Below are 17,288 nucleotides of genomic sequence, written 5' to 3'. Positions count from 1 at the left end.
GTCATAAGATTGCTAGATGAATATGAATTTTACTACTGAATTTTTGAAATATATTGCTTGGATAAGAGACAATAATCTGAAAGACTTGTAGATCTAAAACATGTAGATGCTCATGGATCAATTATAGCATAAATTATTTTTTAATAATAAATAATAAAATTTGAGATCTACCCATCATGCTAATAAATTTTGTTGTATATATTGAAAGAGAGAGTCTTCAGATTCTCATTCAAAACAATGCATAACCTCTAGTATCATCTATGTTAGGGTTTCTTCAAAGAGTTCGAATCCTTCCTAATTCAGGGTTGAACTAATGAGGAACTATCTCTCAATCATAGCCTCTTGCATACTATGATCGGGAAGGCCTCATACATACATGGGTTGGTGAGCTATGTAAGGCTCTATCAATCACGGCCATTATGCCATATATAGAAATCATGATTGAGACATAGACTCTCTCCATTTCCATCTCGAATTGGAGCAACTCTTCTCGAAATCCTAAATAAATATCAAGGATTAAAGATAAGAGAGAGAATGAGACAGAAATCATGAGAAAGGAGAGGGAATTTTCTGTGTTTCAAACCCTAGCTCCAAGTCTCCTATTTATTGGAGACTGAAGGAAAAGTTGATGGGCTTGCAACAATGGGCTCGCAACCGTCCATCAAATTTTTCATAGGCATGTACCATTTTGCCCTGCTACAAAAACGGGAGCGTTTCGGCAGGGGCATCGATCCGAAATAACGGGCGTTACATTAAACTTCGCTTTTAATCCCCAATTCCCGCCTCCCTCTCCGCTTCCAGATCCCTTCTGCCATTGCTCTTCCCTTCGCTTCCCGTCCGTTCCTCGGCTCCCATTTCCCATGGCGGAAGAAGGAGAAGAGCTCGAGGTCGAGATGGAGGCTTCCGCCGCCTCGGGGCCGATCCCATTCCAGCTCCAATTCGACAAGCCCTTTCCTTTCCAGGTCTTAAACCCTAAGCCCTAACCCTAATTCCTTTCCCCCCTCCCTTCTTTTTTCCGCCCTCATTTTTGTGTTTTTTTTTTTTTGGTTTTTGTGATGTATTATGATGTTTCAGATCAAGATTGCGGAGTGGAATCCGGAGAAGGATCTGCTCGCCATGGTTACGGAGGACTCCAAGGTCCTCCTCCATCGTTTCAACTGGCAGAGGCTCTGGACCATCTCTCCTGGTTGGGCACTTGCTTATTTTCTGCTATGCTTTGCATAAAATTTCTGATTTTTTCTTGCCAATTCCAGCTAGTTTGGTATACAAATTCACTTGTGCTATACTTCCTGAAAACATTTTTAGTGAACATTGGTTTCTTGTGCATTGTTTTATAAATGTGTTCGAATTCCACCTTTGTTGATTTCAAACTTACTGATATACGTTGCTTACTGGTTAGGGAAATGTATTACGGCTCTTTGTTGGCGTCCTGATGGCAAAGCGATATCTCTTGGTCTTGAAGATGGTTCCATCTTACTACATGATGTGGAAGTAAGTATTTTGAACAGATAAGAAGGAAAAATAAAATGTTGAATTAGATACTGTTAGATGACCGGCCTCTTGTTTCAAATTTTTTGGGTTGCGATTGTAACATTTTGGAGTTGTTTCCACAAATTGTATTGGATTATAGATGTTTTTAATTCATCATCTAAATCATATTGATATATGATCAACAAGAACTGGGTTTTACTTTTAGTCAAAAGCCTTACTGGCGTAGGTAAGTTATAAATGCAATTTGTTGATGTAATTTCACTCCATCTGCTCACTTTAACTCAATTTTATATTATTCTCTCATGTCATGTTCTTACTAGATACCAAGATCACATTCTTCGCGATCTTTCATGATTGTCGAGTTTAATTTACTCAACTGGATGCCATAGAACCTGTCGTAGTGATTTGAAACACCATCCACTGTTAAACTGCAGAATGGGAAGTTATTGAGAAGCATTAAGTCCCACAATGTTGCTGTTGTCTGTCTGAACTGGGAGGAAGATACACAGCTTATGAGGGTATGCACTTCTTTTAGGCTCTTTTCTCATTCTTGAATCATAAAGTCACCAGGTCACTAAAGACCTTTTCATTATGATTATAGACATGCTATTTCTCTAGTATGCAAACTCTGGCCCAGGGCTATACCATTTCTTTTTTGCCTCATAGTTTAATTTATATATATTCCCCTTATGTTTACATCGTAGACATATTATTATTTATTTCTTTTTGGAAGTAAAAAATTTCATTCTTGTGCACTCTTTTTTTTACTCGATATGCTATTGAATCCTAATCTCAACACAGTTGGCTGCTAATTTTGTTAATATATTTTCCTTTTGGTATTTTAATAACATAACATGCATTAGAAGCAAGGAGTGCAAACAAGAGCAGTTGCAGCAGGGAGGGGATTTGATGGAGGGACCAATATGATTCATGTTGCTCAGAGATTAACATGGCTTATGGAGTCTGGACAAGGGATGTGATGGAAGCAAGGACTGTAAACATGTTTTACACCATGAGCAGAGCACTACTCTAAGCAAAAATCTGTGCTTTATTGATCTAAATTTTGTTGCATCTCTGTAAGATAAGGTGAAAAGTTAGATGAGCTCAAAGTGGGATCTTATAAGTGGTTGCAAGAGGTGGAATCTGTAAGGCTTCATGTGGTTAAGTAGAAGAATATGAGATGTCTTACTACAATGGAGGATATCTCTTTATGGTGGAATAAGGAAGCAAGACAGATGAGACAAACCACCAGAAAGAATAGGACTTATTCCATTTATGCAAATCTTATAGTCTTTTTATTTTTCAAAGAAGCTTTCTTGCAAATAGCTGTTTTATTATTAATAATCCTGATCTGGTTTACAAGGGGTCTTTGAATTGTTTTTTGATGAAAGGGATCTGTTATAGCTCTATCACAATTAAGAGTGAAATAAATATTTATATGAGGGTATTGAGTAAGATCTGTTTCACGTCTGATAGAAAAATATAAAAGAGCATCTTCTAGTGATACATGTGAGAAACTTACATTTTAAGTTACAAGCCATGACTTCTCCAGCTGGGCTTCTCTTGCATGGACAAAGATGAACTTTTTATTGATCATGCAAGGTCATGATATATAATCCCAACAGGATTGATAGGATTACTTGTTTCTTATCATTGCTTACTTTTTGGGTGTTACAATGGCCTTATTCATCCTTTCTTACTTTTGTGTTCCACATGCTCTCCTTGTGAATTTTGTTTCTCTTATTTTAAGGCATTAACTGATTTGCATTAAAGTTCCTATGACCATGATTTATTATCTTGTCCACAGGATCTTAGTTTTTATTTCAATTGTGATGTTTTTTGGATTTTTTATATGATGGGAAATTCAATTGTGCTTCACTTATCCAGTCATCTTGGAAATTTACATATAGGGTGACAATAAGTACACTTATGAGGATCGTACCATGCGCTTCTTTCCTCCTGCTCCAACAATTCCTCGGATGCCTGGACTGGGTTCTGGAGATACTGGGCTCATGGATGACCCTGTAGAAACTTATCGAGATTTTTCCAATTCTTCACATCAACGTTTTAACATTCTGTGCAGTGGTGACAAGGACGGCTTTATTTGCTTTAGTATATTTGGAATTTTCCCAATAGGAAAGATTGTAAGTTTTCATTTTCATGTATTTCTTCATGGCAATGTTTAAACTCATGTGCTTGCTCATATATACACTAAGGTTGTAATATGATTAGTGGCCTTTTGTATGCGATAAGATTTTTTATAAACCTGTTATGTATATTGCTGGCTTTCCTTAATAAACTTGGAAGGGTCTTCCAAACACCGCTTCTTTATATATAAATTCTTGATTTATGCTCTGGTTATATTAGATTTTTGGAAAAATATTTATTATTTTTTAAGTGATGTATGACAATCCACCTATCAGCTTAATGGTTGCTAAAGTCAGTACAGAAGATCTGCATGATCAGCTAATGCTTTGAAAAACTAGTCACTAGTAAGATACATAAATAGCTTCCTAATACAGTTCCTCATGGAACCTAATGTTCTCCTGCTAATTCTATTCCTTGTGTTTGTTTAGTCTTTACATCTTACAGAATACCAATATTTATGCTCTTGTAATCCCTCCAAGTAAATATGAATCCAGCAGAAGTTATATATTTTTAAACATAAGGAGATAAAGCAGAGATATTAAATAGAAATATAAAATAAAGTTTGTATGAGAGTAGAAGCCTGATAGGACCATGTATTTCAAAATGGCTCATATGCACTATTGTTTTCAGTTTAACAGGCTTTGGTGAATCCAGTAATTCATCTATTATCAAAGGTTGATGCCTTTACCTATTTTCTTGCAATAGTATTTTTCTATTTGATGGAGTTAAATTCTGTTTTGCTTAAAACATATTTTTTTAGTGTTGTAATTTGCATGCAAGTACTTTATTTTCAGATATAGTGCGGGGAAGAATTTTTGCTTCCTAGAAGAAACAGGCTTAGTGGAAATTCCTGTTGGTTGTGTAAATGGTTTTCTCCAAATTCTAGTAGACAGTGATATGTGATAGCATATTAATTTGGTAGTTTTAGCCTGCTTCTTGTTACTTGATTAGCATTTGTTTATGCTATATGTTTTCTGTTCTATTTCAGAATTCCTCAAAAATTCTGAATGATATGATAGTTTAAGAATTATAACACCACTTATACACATTGGCGTACCATAAGACTGCAATAACTTGAATCACATAGATATCTGTGAAATATAACTGCTGTGGCCAGTTTCAAGCCGAGATAAGAAAGGGGAAGGGTTGATGTTAGGTTGATAACCAGTCCTAAGAAATATGTGAAACTATGAAATGGATCCAAATCTAAATACTTGCAAATGATGATCCACAAGGCCAACCCCTGGTAGTTGGCAAAAGGCTAGATAGTTATGGTTATGGTTATAGTTATAGTTATGATATCCGTGAAGTAAGTTGTCATGTGAAATTATGCTGACCAGTAATTTTAATTAAGATTAGATTTACTGATATCTATGTCTGAGTGCACACGTGTCTAGTCCCTTTATCTCAAGTCTGACTTTTTAAGATGAACCTTGATTTACCTTGTTCTTGAACTACTTTTCCTCATGTCTATTTGGGTGGGGTCCAATTATCGAATTATGGCTGCAGTTCAGTTTCCTAACTCAGCAGTCTACATTTTAGGTGTTGGTTGAGTCCAAATAAGGTTGTGTGGAGACTGGATCTGGTTTTACTTGATCCACTTGCATTCCCATGTATATTACGAAAAGTTGTAAGTGGAATATTTTTCAATAAATAAAATATATTCTTTGTGTTGCTTTTGTTATTTGTTTGATAGATTTGTTCTTCACGCCATATATTTTTCTTGGCCACCTCCCTAACAAGGTTTGTTGTACCGGTTGGTACTGTATCATACTTATATCGAACCGGTACATAGTCTCATACTGTATTGATACTTGGTATGTCTCGTTGTTTCGTACTATACCGCATACCGGCATTATAATAGGATGGTACAATATGGAGTCCGGTATCGAAACTGCAAACCTTTTATCTAACCTTTCATATTTCTTCCTGTTTGACAATTCTTTAATGCTCGTCATATTTCAGAACATCCACAAACTCTCTGTTTCCTCTCCATTTTCGGACAAGCGAGCCACATACCAACTACACAATGCTTCTATACGAAAGGTATTCAGATTGTTCACTGTATAAACTACAACATTTCTGCTATTTTAAGCTAATATGTCTCGTAAGTATATTTTTTCTAGTCCATATGTTAATTTGATATTGGCTGTTTGTCTATATATATCTTATATTAACATATTAAGCTCTAGTAAATTCACTGTCTAGAGATGCATGAATTTATTTCATTTCAAACTCTGTGGCGGAACAAGCAAAACTTAGTAACATCAGTTCCTACAAACCAAACATGTTGGTTTTTGACTTCTCCTAGACAGTACCAATGTTTCCTGGCATGTTTTCAGTTTGGCTCTTATGTTACTCAACTTGGGAATTGTTTGCTTATTGGAACTGTAAATCCTTTCTGTGGAACGGAGGCCTTCTAGACGTGTTGGCCTTAGCAAGTGAATATTGTTACGAATGAAACAAATAAAACTTATGATGGCACAAACATTTTTATCTCTGTATATCAAGCCTGTGATATTTTAATTATATTTTGTTTCTACTGATTTCCAATATTGTGACTTGTTTTTGAGTTAAGTTGGAAAACACTCTGAATTAGCATTTCCCATTGGGTAAGGCTATTTTGGTTGTTTGTATTATTCTCTTGTAATATTAATCTGAGCTGCTTATTTTGTACGTCAATATTTAGTCAATATACTCTTTTTTCCCATCATGGAAACTAAATTACATAAATTAAGAACCACAAGTCAGACCCTTACACGACCTGTTCACAGTGTTCTTCGTACATCATTCTCTACTACTATTTTCCTAAGGCAGAGATCCTTGATCAGAACATGTGACTTGAATCAATTCTTGCAGCTTTTTCTCAGGTCTTATTAGGTGATGCATTTGCAATTTTTTATGGTAGTGATCATGTGCCTAGGTTGAAGCCCATATTGTGGCCTATACCTTCTTGCTGTGTATGAAAGTATCAATTTACTTGTTACTGGGATAAATGATGTTGCTTTACCTGTTGGGTATTCTGCTGGATGCATAAGGAGATAGCTGACATGATTGACGGATCTTGTCACTAGGTAGCTTTATCTAAAAACCTGCGTCAATTAGTTGTTCTGAGCTTGGGAGAGCTGGTCGAAGACCTTGTTACATTGAAAGGTAAATTTATACATAGAGATGGGGAACTTGTTGAACCGGACAAATCTTCATGTGGTGAGGACTCTTCAGTGGGAATGCACTGCCTGATTCTGAATACTTCTATATTTCTCAACAGGTAAGCAAATCTCAGTTGGCTAATAACTCCACTGTCTTGGTTTATGGAATTCAATTTTAGACAGTTCTATATTTCTAGAGTCTTACGGTTTCGCTCTTATCTTATGGCTGGGACAAAGCTTGCTGGTTAGATTTATCAAACTAATTTACGTTGTGTATTACCCAGTTTATATCTCTGGTTTACTACAAATTATCGGAACACCTAGCCATTCATAATGTCACAACACTATTTCAAAGTGGTTGGCAGTTTTGGAATTTCAAGTCTTGAGGTAAACTTGAAAAATTGAGGTGATAGATAGGGGTATATGAACTAGAATGCAAATATGTTTTTCTATTTCAAGGAGGTTTTTAGTTTGTGCAAGAATAATTTGCATTAGGGTTTCCATTACAATTAAAATATGTTTAGTTGTAGTGGAAAAACAGGTATTTATAATTTAACAAGTGCATTGACATTCTCAATTATGATTTGTATTATTTAAATGGGTGGTTGCACAGTGAAAATTCATGACATTTATGAAAACATGGAATTGTATTTTTTTTGTTTTGGATAATATTCTACAAATTCATGATTTTTCAAGTTTTAAGGTTTCACCCCTCCTGGTCTCACAAATTTTTCAATCTTGATCTTCCTCCATTTTAACAAACATAGTTCCTACTCTGAAGTCCCAAAATTTAAAGATTTTTAATCAAGTAAAAGGATGAAATCTTTATTTTAAAATTTTAAAACCCTCCAAAGACAGCCTCATGGTTGTTTTTTTGCATTCCTCAATTTTTGGTGTACAGCTTTTTATATATTATTGATTCTGGTTCATTGTTTTGATTGATGCATGTATGCATCTTATGCACCGTAACTAGGGGACTATACGTAGCTTTTCATGGACTACTATTTCATTCTTATCTCTTCTACTGTTTGTCCTGCAAGTATCTCTGCTTTTTAGATGGATTTTTTTTTGAAGTCACCAGATTCTTATCATCAGTCTTAAATTGCTTTCCACTAATATTCCCCTTTATTTCACTGAGTTTATTGATAAAGAAACTATAGAGTTATCCAATGCACCAAATACCTTCTATATGTGTTGAGAGATGCCCATTAGCTAATTTCGGTTGATATATCGAGTGAATTTCAAGTATTATAGGCAGTTTTACTTTGATTTTCAGGAAGCTGAGGCATATTTTTCTATCAACTTGCCATCCATTGAGTTGATTTATTTAGATTTTTGGTTATACTTTATGCACTATAGTCCAGGTATAGTGCATAAGATGCAAAATTTTTTAGATATTAAAACAGGAAGACTGGAACCTTACATTGCACAAGTTGCAAATTCTACTAATACTTCGCGCATTATTCTAGCTATTGTTTAAATGGAAATTACTCAGTTTATCATGTTTAAGTGGAACATATATATTTTCCATCACAGAAAAAATGAACTACATCAGGTGGCCCTGCAAGCTTCAAGTATTGAAGATCTAATTGAGGTCGTACGTGCTTCATTGTCAGTGATGTCCAAGCAATGGTCCGACACCATAACTTCATTTCATGAGAAGTTTGACTCTCTGTCTTCTTTGATTGTTGACCACGGTAGCTGTTGGTGCTGAAAATAATCTTAATCAAAGCCTACCTATATGATAATCTGGCTGCATGAGCTTGCTGATTTTTTGATTATATGCCTAATGCTTCTGCAGGATTAGAATCCAATTCTCAGGATGAGTTTCTAAGTCTGTTATTTGGGGCACGGACAAGTCCAGCACTTCACCAGTTTCTAGTTAACTCACTCGGTGAAGTGGTGCGTTGAGCATCAACCTAAAATTGCAGTTTTTTCTTTTAGGTAAATCTGTTAATATTTGACTTGCCTTACTGGCTAGGGTCTGAAGCGTGTCTCTAAGGCTGTCGATAATGCTGGAAAAGATCTTCATGTTGTCGTACATGAACATCTTCAGGTACATGAGCACCTACTTTTGTTTATGTCTTCTTTTGACATCATAATATACTTTTGTTCACTTTTACTATTTTTAAGGCTCTTACTTGATTAAAATTTTTATTCATTTAAGTAGCATAAATGTATATCAGTTGGAATCTTGTTATGTATTGTACTGTAACAATTTTGCTTATATGATTCTCAAAGAATGTAGTGTATTTGACAAGTAGATATACATGACAGAGGAATCAAACCTACATCCTTCTTTTGTGCATTAGCCAATAAAATAAGTTAGAAAGTTGGAGTAGAAACTGAGTGCAGGTTTGAGAAAACAGATCATTTATTGAAATTGCCTACGAAGAAAAATTAGTGTTCTAATCCATGACATACCTGCAAGTAGTGTTGAAATTTTCAATGTCTTCTTCATTTCTTCTATTTTTTTTTGTGGTTGCATAAAGTGGTCAAAGCTATTGTGGGTTTGTGACCGCACTGCTTGTCATATTCTTTTCCTACTCCAAGTACTCTGTTACTTTGTCTAACTGCCTTAATAAATATATGTTTGTAATGGATAGTAGTGGTTTAATCAATTTTAATTTTACCCATTATTTGATAGCCTGCTGTAGAAATTATTGGATTCAGAATTGGAGAATTGAGAGGCCTTTCGAGATGGCGTGCACGGTATCAAACTATTGGACTGGATGAGAAGCTTATTGACAATGCAACAGAAAAGGCTGGAATGCTACATGTGCAAGTTGAACGCTTTTCTAGGGTTCTAGCAACTGTATTATATCAGGTATGTTTAAGGCGTACATCATTGTGTGGCACTTTTTTTGCCCTTGTTGGGAATTCACAGGTTGCATTGTTGGTGTATAGTATTTCTGCTTCCCTGTCTATTCTAGCCGCCACCAAGTTGCATCTATTATTTTTTCCTTCATCATTTATCTACGAGAATATAGTTTGTTATTTCAGATGACCTCAGGTTAAGCTAAGCTATTTCAGTGTGACTGTCATCCTTTTCTATTAAATGCATTTTCTTAATCATTGTCTTGTAGCTAAGGCTGGAAAGGTTGCCTTATTAGTTCATTTGTCTTTTGCTAGTTGAGGTCCGAATGTGTTGTTTAGGCCAGGTTTGGTATACACTATTGCTGAACTTCTGACCAACTCCTGGTGCTGCCTTTCAAACTTTGCCCCTGAACCAACAAGTTTAATGTTCTATTCAGATTTGGGTTGCAGGCAGCCACCAGGAAGCATCTGTTATTGAAACCTACCAGCGCAGTATATGACATGTCAAATTTTGCTAGATTGTACCCTCACCAAAAAACTAACTTGGGTCTTGAAATTGGGTATGTAATCTCTAAAGAAATCTTGAATTTGTCTCAAATCCAGATGTAGGCAATGTTTATTTTGTGCCAAAATTACCCACTGACTTCATTGTATTTAACTATCTATTTGTTTGATTTGCCAAAAGATTTGGTAATTTTAGGAAAGAAAAAGTTTCCTTTACATTCTGAGCCGAAATGCATTTTTTTTCCTGAAAGTTTTTTGCTAGAAAGCAAACAATCATGTTTTCCAGCAAAATCTGATATGATTTTCCATACTTTGTGTTTTTTGTTGAAAACTAACAAGCTCTGAAGATTTTTCTTGTTGACCTGCAACTAAACAATCCCCTAGAGTGAATCCCATTTCTATATGTAGCTTCTTGGAAATCTAAAGATTCTTTCATTAGTGCCTTTTGAATAGTTAAAGGAACTCTGATGCCCTTTTACCTCTTGAAACACCACAGATCTTTACTTTTTGTCTTAAACCACTCATGATGGCCCTCTAAGTGGAGCTTCGCTGTAGAAATGACTGTATCTTATCTTGAGTGATGACCACAGACCTTGAGTTAATTGCTTGGAGTCTTTTCCGGATTCTGGTGCCCGCACCAATTCTTGCAATCAAGAGGTTCATACTTTGCTAGATGCGTCACAAGTTATTGCTTTGTCTCTTTAGATCGAGCAACTGAATATTGCTTAGATGTTCAATGGGCCAACTCTTTATCATGTTTCAGCCCACACTATTTTCAATATGCCATGGAGGGTTCTTGCTAATGTAAAAAATACATGAGGAAGCAAATCTTTTGTGCGTAACCATAGTTTAGATTGTTGAAGTGGAAACTCAAACTATTTTTTTGTTTATCTGTCATGAAGGGCACGATTACATGGGTGTTAATGTATATCATCTGTGTGTGCACTAACTACATTAGAAGCCCTAATGAAAAAATCTTTTTAAAAGTACATTCTCTGTTTTGGAAAGTTGAATAGGACTTCCACATAAGCTGCCATGTTCTTCGTCATTTTGCTGCATAGCTAGCCATGGGCATTTTTCATCTGAGTTACTGCCTTCTTCTGCATCAATAATCTACATCATTAGCATCAAGTGCTAATGCATCAATTTGGAACAGCTAACAATTGTCTATTAGAGGCATAATATATATTAATAAAAGGCCATCATTTAAGGTGAGCTGAGACTTAATGAATTTTCAAGGAAAAATTACCTTTGTGAGTGAAATTATTCTTGCTTACCAAGAAGGTAAATTGTCCTTTTATCAGTTTGAACAGAAACCGATTAGATATTTTCTTGTTACGAACAACTTCTTTTGTTATCACTACTTGGATAAGGCAGTAATTGTGTAAATTTCTTCCCATTTGTTGTTGCCATGTGCAACATGTGGGGTTGTAGATTAAACTTTTCTATGACTAACCATTGATTTCTTTTTTTATTTCATATATTTCAGCTCCAAAATTTCTTTAACTGGGTTTCAAAATGTATAAAGATACTTCTGTCTGATCCAACTGATCAAATCCAACCACCCAACAGGTTTTATGTCAAACCATTCCTTTTTGAGCTCAAATTGGTTAAGGGAAGCATTTCCTTTTCTTGGTGCTTACTTTTATGCCTTGTGGTCTTCAGTGAACTTGTAGTTATATTTCTGAAGTTTCTTCTGGACCATGATCCAGTTGGACAGTTGTTGGAAGCAGATCATACAATTGATGTTGATCCGTAAGTTCCTTTTTCAACTTTTGCGTAGGAACAATTCATTTTTTTTGCTGTAAATTTCAAATCTCTCTAAAGTTATTAAGTGGATTTTGTTTTTAGTTCTGAAGTAAATAAATTCAGTTGCTATCTTTATGCTTATGTTCCTTGCTTGAGTATTTTCTGATTCTGTATATATAAAAATTTACAGTATATCCTACATCTAAATATAGCCAAAATTCTTGTCCTGTCTATATGACAGAAATTTATGAATGATGATTTGTGCTTATCCTTGTGAGTTCACTGATTTATTTTAGCTGCTTTACCACCACAATTATTTTCTTGGGTTGTTGTTATTGCATTCCTTACATTCAGAGCCATTCTGGTTTGCAGGGATACTAAGCAGCGAGTTGAACAACTTGTAATGTTTGGAGGATTTTTGGATACAAAGTTCTTGGAAAGAACTTTAGCGAATGAATTTAGTCAGCTGGAGCAATGGTATTTGAACACAAACATGAAGATGTTGAAGACCAAAAATTTGTACTTTTTAGAAGCGTAACCAAATAAAGAGCATGATTTTAAAAATGTTTTTTTTTTCCCCTTTGTGCAAGGAAGCAAAAAAAAAATCTTGGTTTCTGAAATGTAAAAAAGAAAATCTTTTTTGGGTTGACCTATATTATATTAATCTTTTTATAGAATGGTTGAGTAGCAAATTCATGAGAAAAAATTTCACATGCATATTGGTTTTCTTATCAGATGTTATATGTGGTTAAGCACATCTTTTCATCATGTTTTCTTATTTTGTCTTCTTATTTTTCAGTTTGAAAGAGGCTTTCTTAATGCCATTTACCACTATTTCAAAGAAGATACATTGTGAAGACTTGTTACCACTATATCCTATTCCATCTTCGCCTGTAGCTTCATCATTACATGCTCCAACATCAATATCCTACTACAAGGTACTGATTCGTCATTCACCCTCATTTAATCATCTGTATCTGGTTAGTAATTGTGCGATTTACATGATGACCAATACTGCAGCTAATATTAACAGGGTCATCTTAATGGATCAGAGGATGATCAATCAGAGTTTTAGTAATTTTATGAGCAGTGTAAAAATTTTACTTCAACCCATAGCGAATTGCTCCCAACTTTCTAGCAAATGCAACTTTTGCAGGAGAAATGCATGTCCAAAGCCCGACATCTTGCCCTGCTAATCAAATGTGCAACCAAGAGATAATCCTCTGAAACAGTCCTAGACAAGTAAGAAAAAGGTTTATAAAGGGACTTGTATTCATCTGTAGCATGAGTCATGGTTAAAGAGCCACGAGTAACATAATCTCATACTAAAAATACTCAGAAACCCAAAAGAAACTACGAGATCTTCAATTAAAAAGTTTCTAACAAGGTTAAACTCTCTTATGGATGTAAAATGAGCTTGGAAGCAAGAGATGCATGCAGTGATGTGAATCTACCAAATTGGAGGAAATTGCTTATAATCAGCGCCAGGAAACACTGTAACAATTGTAAAACATAAATATTATATCAAGGTGGAAGCTGCCCAAAAGAACATAATTAGTGTTGATATTAGTAAAGCAAAAGAACATAATTAACTTGATCTGATTGTAGTTGAAGAATGATCAGAAGGTCGATTAGAAGAGAGTGAAGTGTCTGCCAAAAGTTTGCCTTCTAACAGGAAGGAACAGAGAAGGTAGTGTTAAGAGATGGGAGCATTTCTATATCAATGGCAGTCCAAGTGCCATGTATAGAAGATATTTAGAGAAAATTCTTAAGGGCTTATGACCATAATTAAGAGACAATGTGATCTATAGGACAATATGATAGCTCATTTGATAAGATAGTTTTGTAGTGTTGGTGACTAGAGAATTGTGCAGTACTAAAGAAAAGGCAACATAACTTGAAGTGGTAATTTATGAAATTTGCAAAGAGCATGGTTTAATCAAGATTCAAAGCAAACAATTGATTATTGAGAAAGCTATCCAAGTGATAACCTCAGAATAATTAACCAAATGATGCACACTAGCATAGGGAAAAAATCTGCCTCTACAGAGAGATGATGATAAAGAGCTGCGCGGATGCACTAAAATATAATGCCTCTTATTAGTGAACCCCATAAATGACAATTTGAGATAGGCATGTCTCATTTTAGAATTGATTTTGCTGGTTTTGAAATAGAAGAAGCACCAATGACTATGGGCAGGTAGCCAAAGCTGATCTTGAAGCTGCAAGCAGTTCGTGGTGGCGCAGTAGTGAGCAGAAGGAACTGGCCTAATGTGCCATGCAATGAGAAGGGTGATTTAATAGAAAATGTCAAGCTATGAAGAAATCAGGTCATGAGGGTCTAACCAGTAGGTTGCACAGAGAAACAACATTAAGAAGAGCTAAGAAATGCATCAAAATTTGAAGCAGGAAGCTGGAGGTGTTTATTAATGCAATAAAGTGAGAATTCGAAGAAGGAAAATTGGACCATACTGCACGCAATGTGGGTCAGGCAAGAAATAATAACCAAGGGAGGAAATCTTTAAATGTGCCAGTGAGGATGTGAATAATGATGATGTGAACAGAGCAAACCATTTTGTACAATTATGTAAATGCACTGTGCTTTTTTTTAAAAAAGAAAGTTTACGAAATAGAGTACCTTGTCAATGCAGTCTATTACTTTCATTAAACTACTTGCAAACACTAAAATTATAAAAATGATCCTCAATTAGTGTTTTCAAACTCTGGTAATGCTCCGTTTCATTGACAATTTCAATGGCGACGCCAAGTGATGTATAAAGCAAATCTTCACATGAATCATCACTATAAATTAATATATAACTTTTCTGGGCATGCCTTGTATTTCAACAGCAATATATAGCATTTGTTCTTTAATCATTATTGTCACATCATTAGCATCATCATTATTTTGTGAAGAAGGGTAGATTGATGAATTTTTTCTTAATTTATGTTCCTTACAGACCATATTCTGTATAGCATTCATATGACATGAGAATAGTCAATAGCATTTATCTCAGCTCTTTTGAGCTAGTTCATTATGCACTTCTTTATTTATTCCTTCTGCTTTGAAGCAGTTGTCATAGATGGTGATTTTATAGACTATGATAACTTTTCTTTATTTGATACCTTTCTTATAGGATAACCGTGATAGCTCCCCACATGATCTTGTGGACTACATATGCTTCAGAATACCTGATGAGTCAATGGATTTGACAAATTGTATTGGTATAATAAGGGGATCTACAAATACCTCCAGTTCTATTAAGGACATAAGTTCTCCTGGAGCTGTTTTGTTATGCATACCTGATGGATATCACTGCATGGACCTATCCCTATATAAGGTGGTAAAGTATTCCTGATTCACTCTTTCCTGTCATTTAAAATTTTATCACCTTTGACATTAACTGTTCTCTTTCTTTCTATCTTTCTTTTTTCAAAAAACAGCAAAGGGAGATTGTTCTGCTACTTAATGAAGCAATCACGACTTCTGAGAGTCCTGGGAGATCATGGATGATGATGGTTCAAATAAGCGATCTTTCTTTTATGCCTCTTTCAAGATTAGGGCCTGCTAATCTCTGGAAGTTGCATGAATTGAAGGTATCAATATATAATCATCTAACCTTTTCCCAACTATTTGGAATTGGCTTCATAGATCCTCATTCGCCAAGTATTCCCATCTAGGGCTACGTCTGATGTTATTCCAAATTTTTCCATATCCTTCCTCATAACTTACATCCATGTTAATTTAGGTCATCATCTTCTTTTTTTGCAACCTTAAACACAAACTAAATTACTTCTCCTCAGGTCTTCACTATACATGTCCATATCATCTCAATCGATTTTCCACCAATTGTCCTTAATTTATGCAACTCCTACAGCTTCTCTAATATATTTATTTCTTAAATCTAGCAGGTGGCATTAGATGAAAACTTCTATATCCCATTTTACTATTTATTAGTAGTTGTAATATTTTGAGATTTTTGTTATAACCTAGGTACCATCATATTGGTAACCAAACATGAAAATAAAAGATTAGGTCGTATATTTGTCACCTTTTCTCTTATTTATCACCTGGAATGAGAATTTCTATTTGATTCTCATTTCATTTACTTAGATCTAAACAACCAGGTCCAGATTCATTCTAGATCAGAATGAAATCTTGATTTATCTAAACACATGCCTGTGTCTGCAGCCACATGGACTATATGATATATCAAAGTGTAGTTTGACCAGTAATGAATTGATTTTTCAATCTGCAATCTTAAAGGATCTGGATTCCGATCGTATGGCTTTTGTGCATCCTTACTTTTGTAATCAGTGAAATTATTGATAATCCACAAAAAAACTATTCTGGAGTGTGAAAAATTTATCCATAGATTTGTGCATACATGTTGGGAGTAGCCTTTGTATTTATGTTACATCCTTTAGTTCATTTTTGACAAATCTTGAAATTTCCATAACAAGTTATTTTTGTTATGCACTATGCCTTAGGCTTCTGCTCTGGACCTGCACATTGAAAATGGAAAAGTTCGTTGTATTCCTCACCCTGTAACCACCCCACTGGCAGTTAGTGGTAAGAACATCTTGATAAAGTTAAAGATTTTGTTTCCATATGACAACTTTTAGTGGTTATTATATTTTTCTTTTTTCTTTTGGGAATGATGCCTGAACTTCTACTGCAGCTTCCCGAGGTGTTGCTTGTGTCTTTTCGTCACGAAGGCATGCCTTGGTGTTTATACTTGATGAAGATGAGGATGAAACTTCTGATATGGAATGAATTTCTTCCGACTGCTGTATGGGAAGTGAGGATCATTACAACATCTAAAGACATGACCAGAACATTGCAAATCGTTGCTCTGGAGGCATCTTATCGGTCTGCTGTTGCTGCTCTATGTCCAGCACCGTGTGCTGCAACGACAGAGCATCATATCATACAATCTGAGTGCAGGTTTATCACCCTGCTTATTGAAGCTTATACTGTCAAGTATCTACTGTTTTCAGTGGAAGGTTCTCTACAAAGCTAGAAAGGGTTGCATTTCACATCCAGATGGTAAAATGTTCTAACTGCAATGAACTCAACCAATGGTTTACCAGAACCTCATACTTCGTTAACTAGGGTTTGCTAGCCCATTCGGAGATGGCAACTTGTGGAACTCTTTGAAAAACATGTGCATGTCGTACCTTGAGTTCGACCCTGTAATTATAGGATTATGTTGGTTGCAGCCGTATTTGATATAGCTAGTTTTTTGTCAAAAGAAACAAAAGCGTTTAAGAAAGCATCAAGATTGGTCCAAGAAGTCATGGGTCCAATTGTAAAATCCCTATATCTTAATTCAAATCGCATCCCACTTAAATTATACCTTTGATTTCATGCGAGACATCTGCTTTATTTGAGCCAGGAATGTCATCTATTTGGAAACTCTGCGTGCC

General features: G+C 35.2%; 1 protein-coding gene across 4 annotated transcripts; it reads left to right on the top strand.

The window, feature by feature from the left end:
- Window positions 1–790: 790 nt before the first annotated feature.
- Window positions 791–17,229, top strand: LOC103718156 (anaphase-promoting complex subunit 4). 4 transcript variants are annotated; one of them, XM_039123697.1, is made up of 19 exons: window positions 794–962; window positions 1,075–1,186; window positions 1,400–1,491; window positions 1,926–2,009; window positions 3,402–3,635; window positions 5,605–5,685; window positions 6,714–6,907; window positions 8,325–8,485; window positions 8,590–8,690; window positions 8,770–8,844; window positions 9,436–9,615; window positions 11,599–11,681; window positions 11,775–11,864; window positions 12,231–12,335; window positions 12,658–12,796; window positions 14,996–15,199; window positions 15,303–15,455; window positions 16,350–16,431; window positions 16,541–16,996. In XM_039123697.1, exons 1-19 carry the CDS (start codon window positions 861–863, stop codon window positions 16,633–16,635), a joined length of 2,367 nt encoding a protein of 788 aa, XP_038979625.1. In that variant the 5' UTR covers window positions 794–860; the 3' UTR covers window positions 16,636–16,996. The 4 variants fall into 4 exon arrangements, with proteins under 4 accessions (XP_038979629.1, XP_038979623.1, XP_038979620.1 ...); XM_039123695.1 differs by lacking the exon at window positions 16,350–16,431 and having other exon boundaries at window positions 792–962; window positions 8,779–8,844; window positions 16,541–17,229; XM_039123692.1 differs by lacking the exon at window positions 16,350–16,431 and having other exon boundaries at window positions 792–962; window positions 16,541–17,229.
- Window positions 17,230–17,288: the final 59 nt, after the last annotated feature.

Source organism: Phoenix dactylifera, chromosome 1 (genome assembly GCF_009389715.1).
Source record: "Phoenix dactylifera cultivar Barhee BC4 chromosome 1, palm_55x_up_171113_PBpolish2nd_filt_p, whole genome shotgun sequence".
Lineage (NCBI taxonomy): Eukaryota > Viridiplantae > Streptophyta > Magnoliopsida > Arecales > Arecaceae > Phoenix > Phoenix dactylifera.
Note: the sequence above shows the minus strand (reverse complement) of the source record. Positions and strands in the feature narration are given on the sequence as shown.

What these genes read in the sequence shown, in the direction of transcription:
- LOC103718156 (XM_039123692.1), top strand. Translation starts at nt 861, where the DNA reads ATGGCGGAAGAAGGAGAAGAGCTCGAGGTCGAGATGGAGGCTTCCGCC. An exon ending in TTTAGTCAGCTGGAGCAATG is followed by an intron (nt 12,336 to 12,657) that starts GTATTTGAACAC and finishes CTTATTTTTCAG; the next exon opens with TTTGAAAGAGGCTTTCTTAA. An exon ending in GGAAGTTGCATGAATTGAAG is followed by an intron (nt 15,456 to 16,540) that starts GTATCAATATAT and finishes CTTCTACTGCAG; the next exon opens with CTTCCCGAGGTGTTGCTTGT.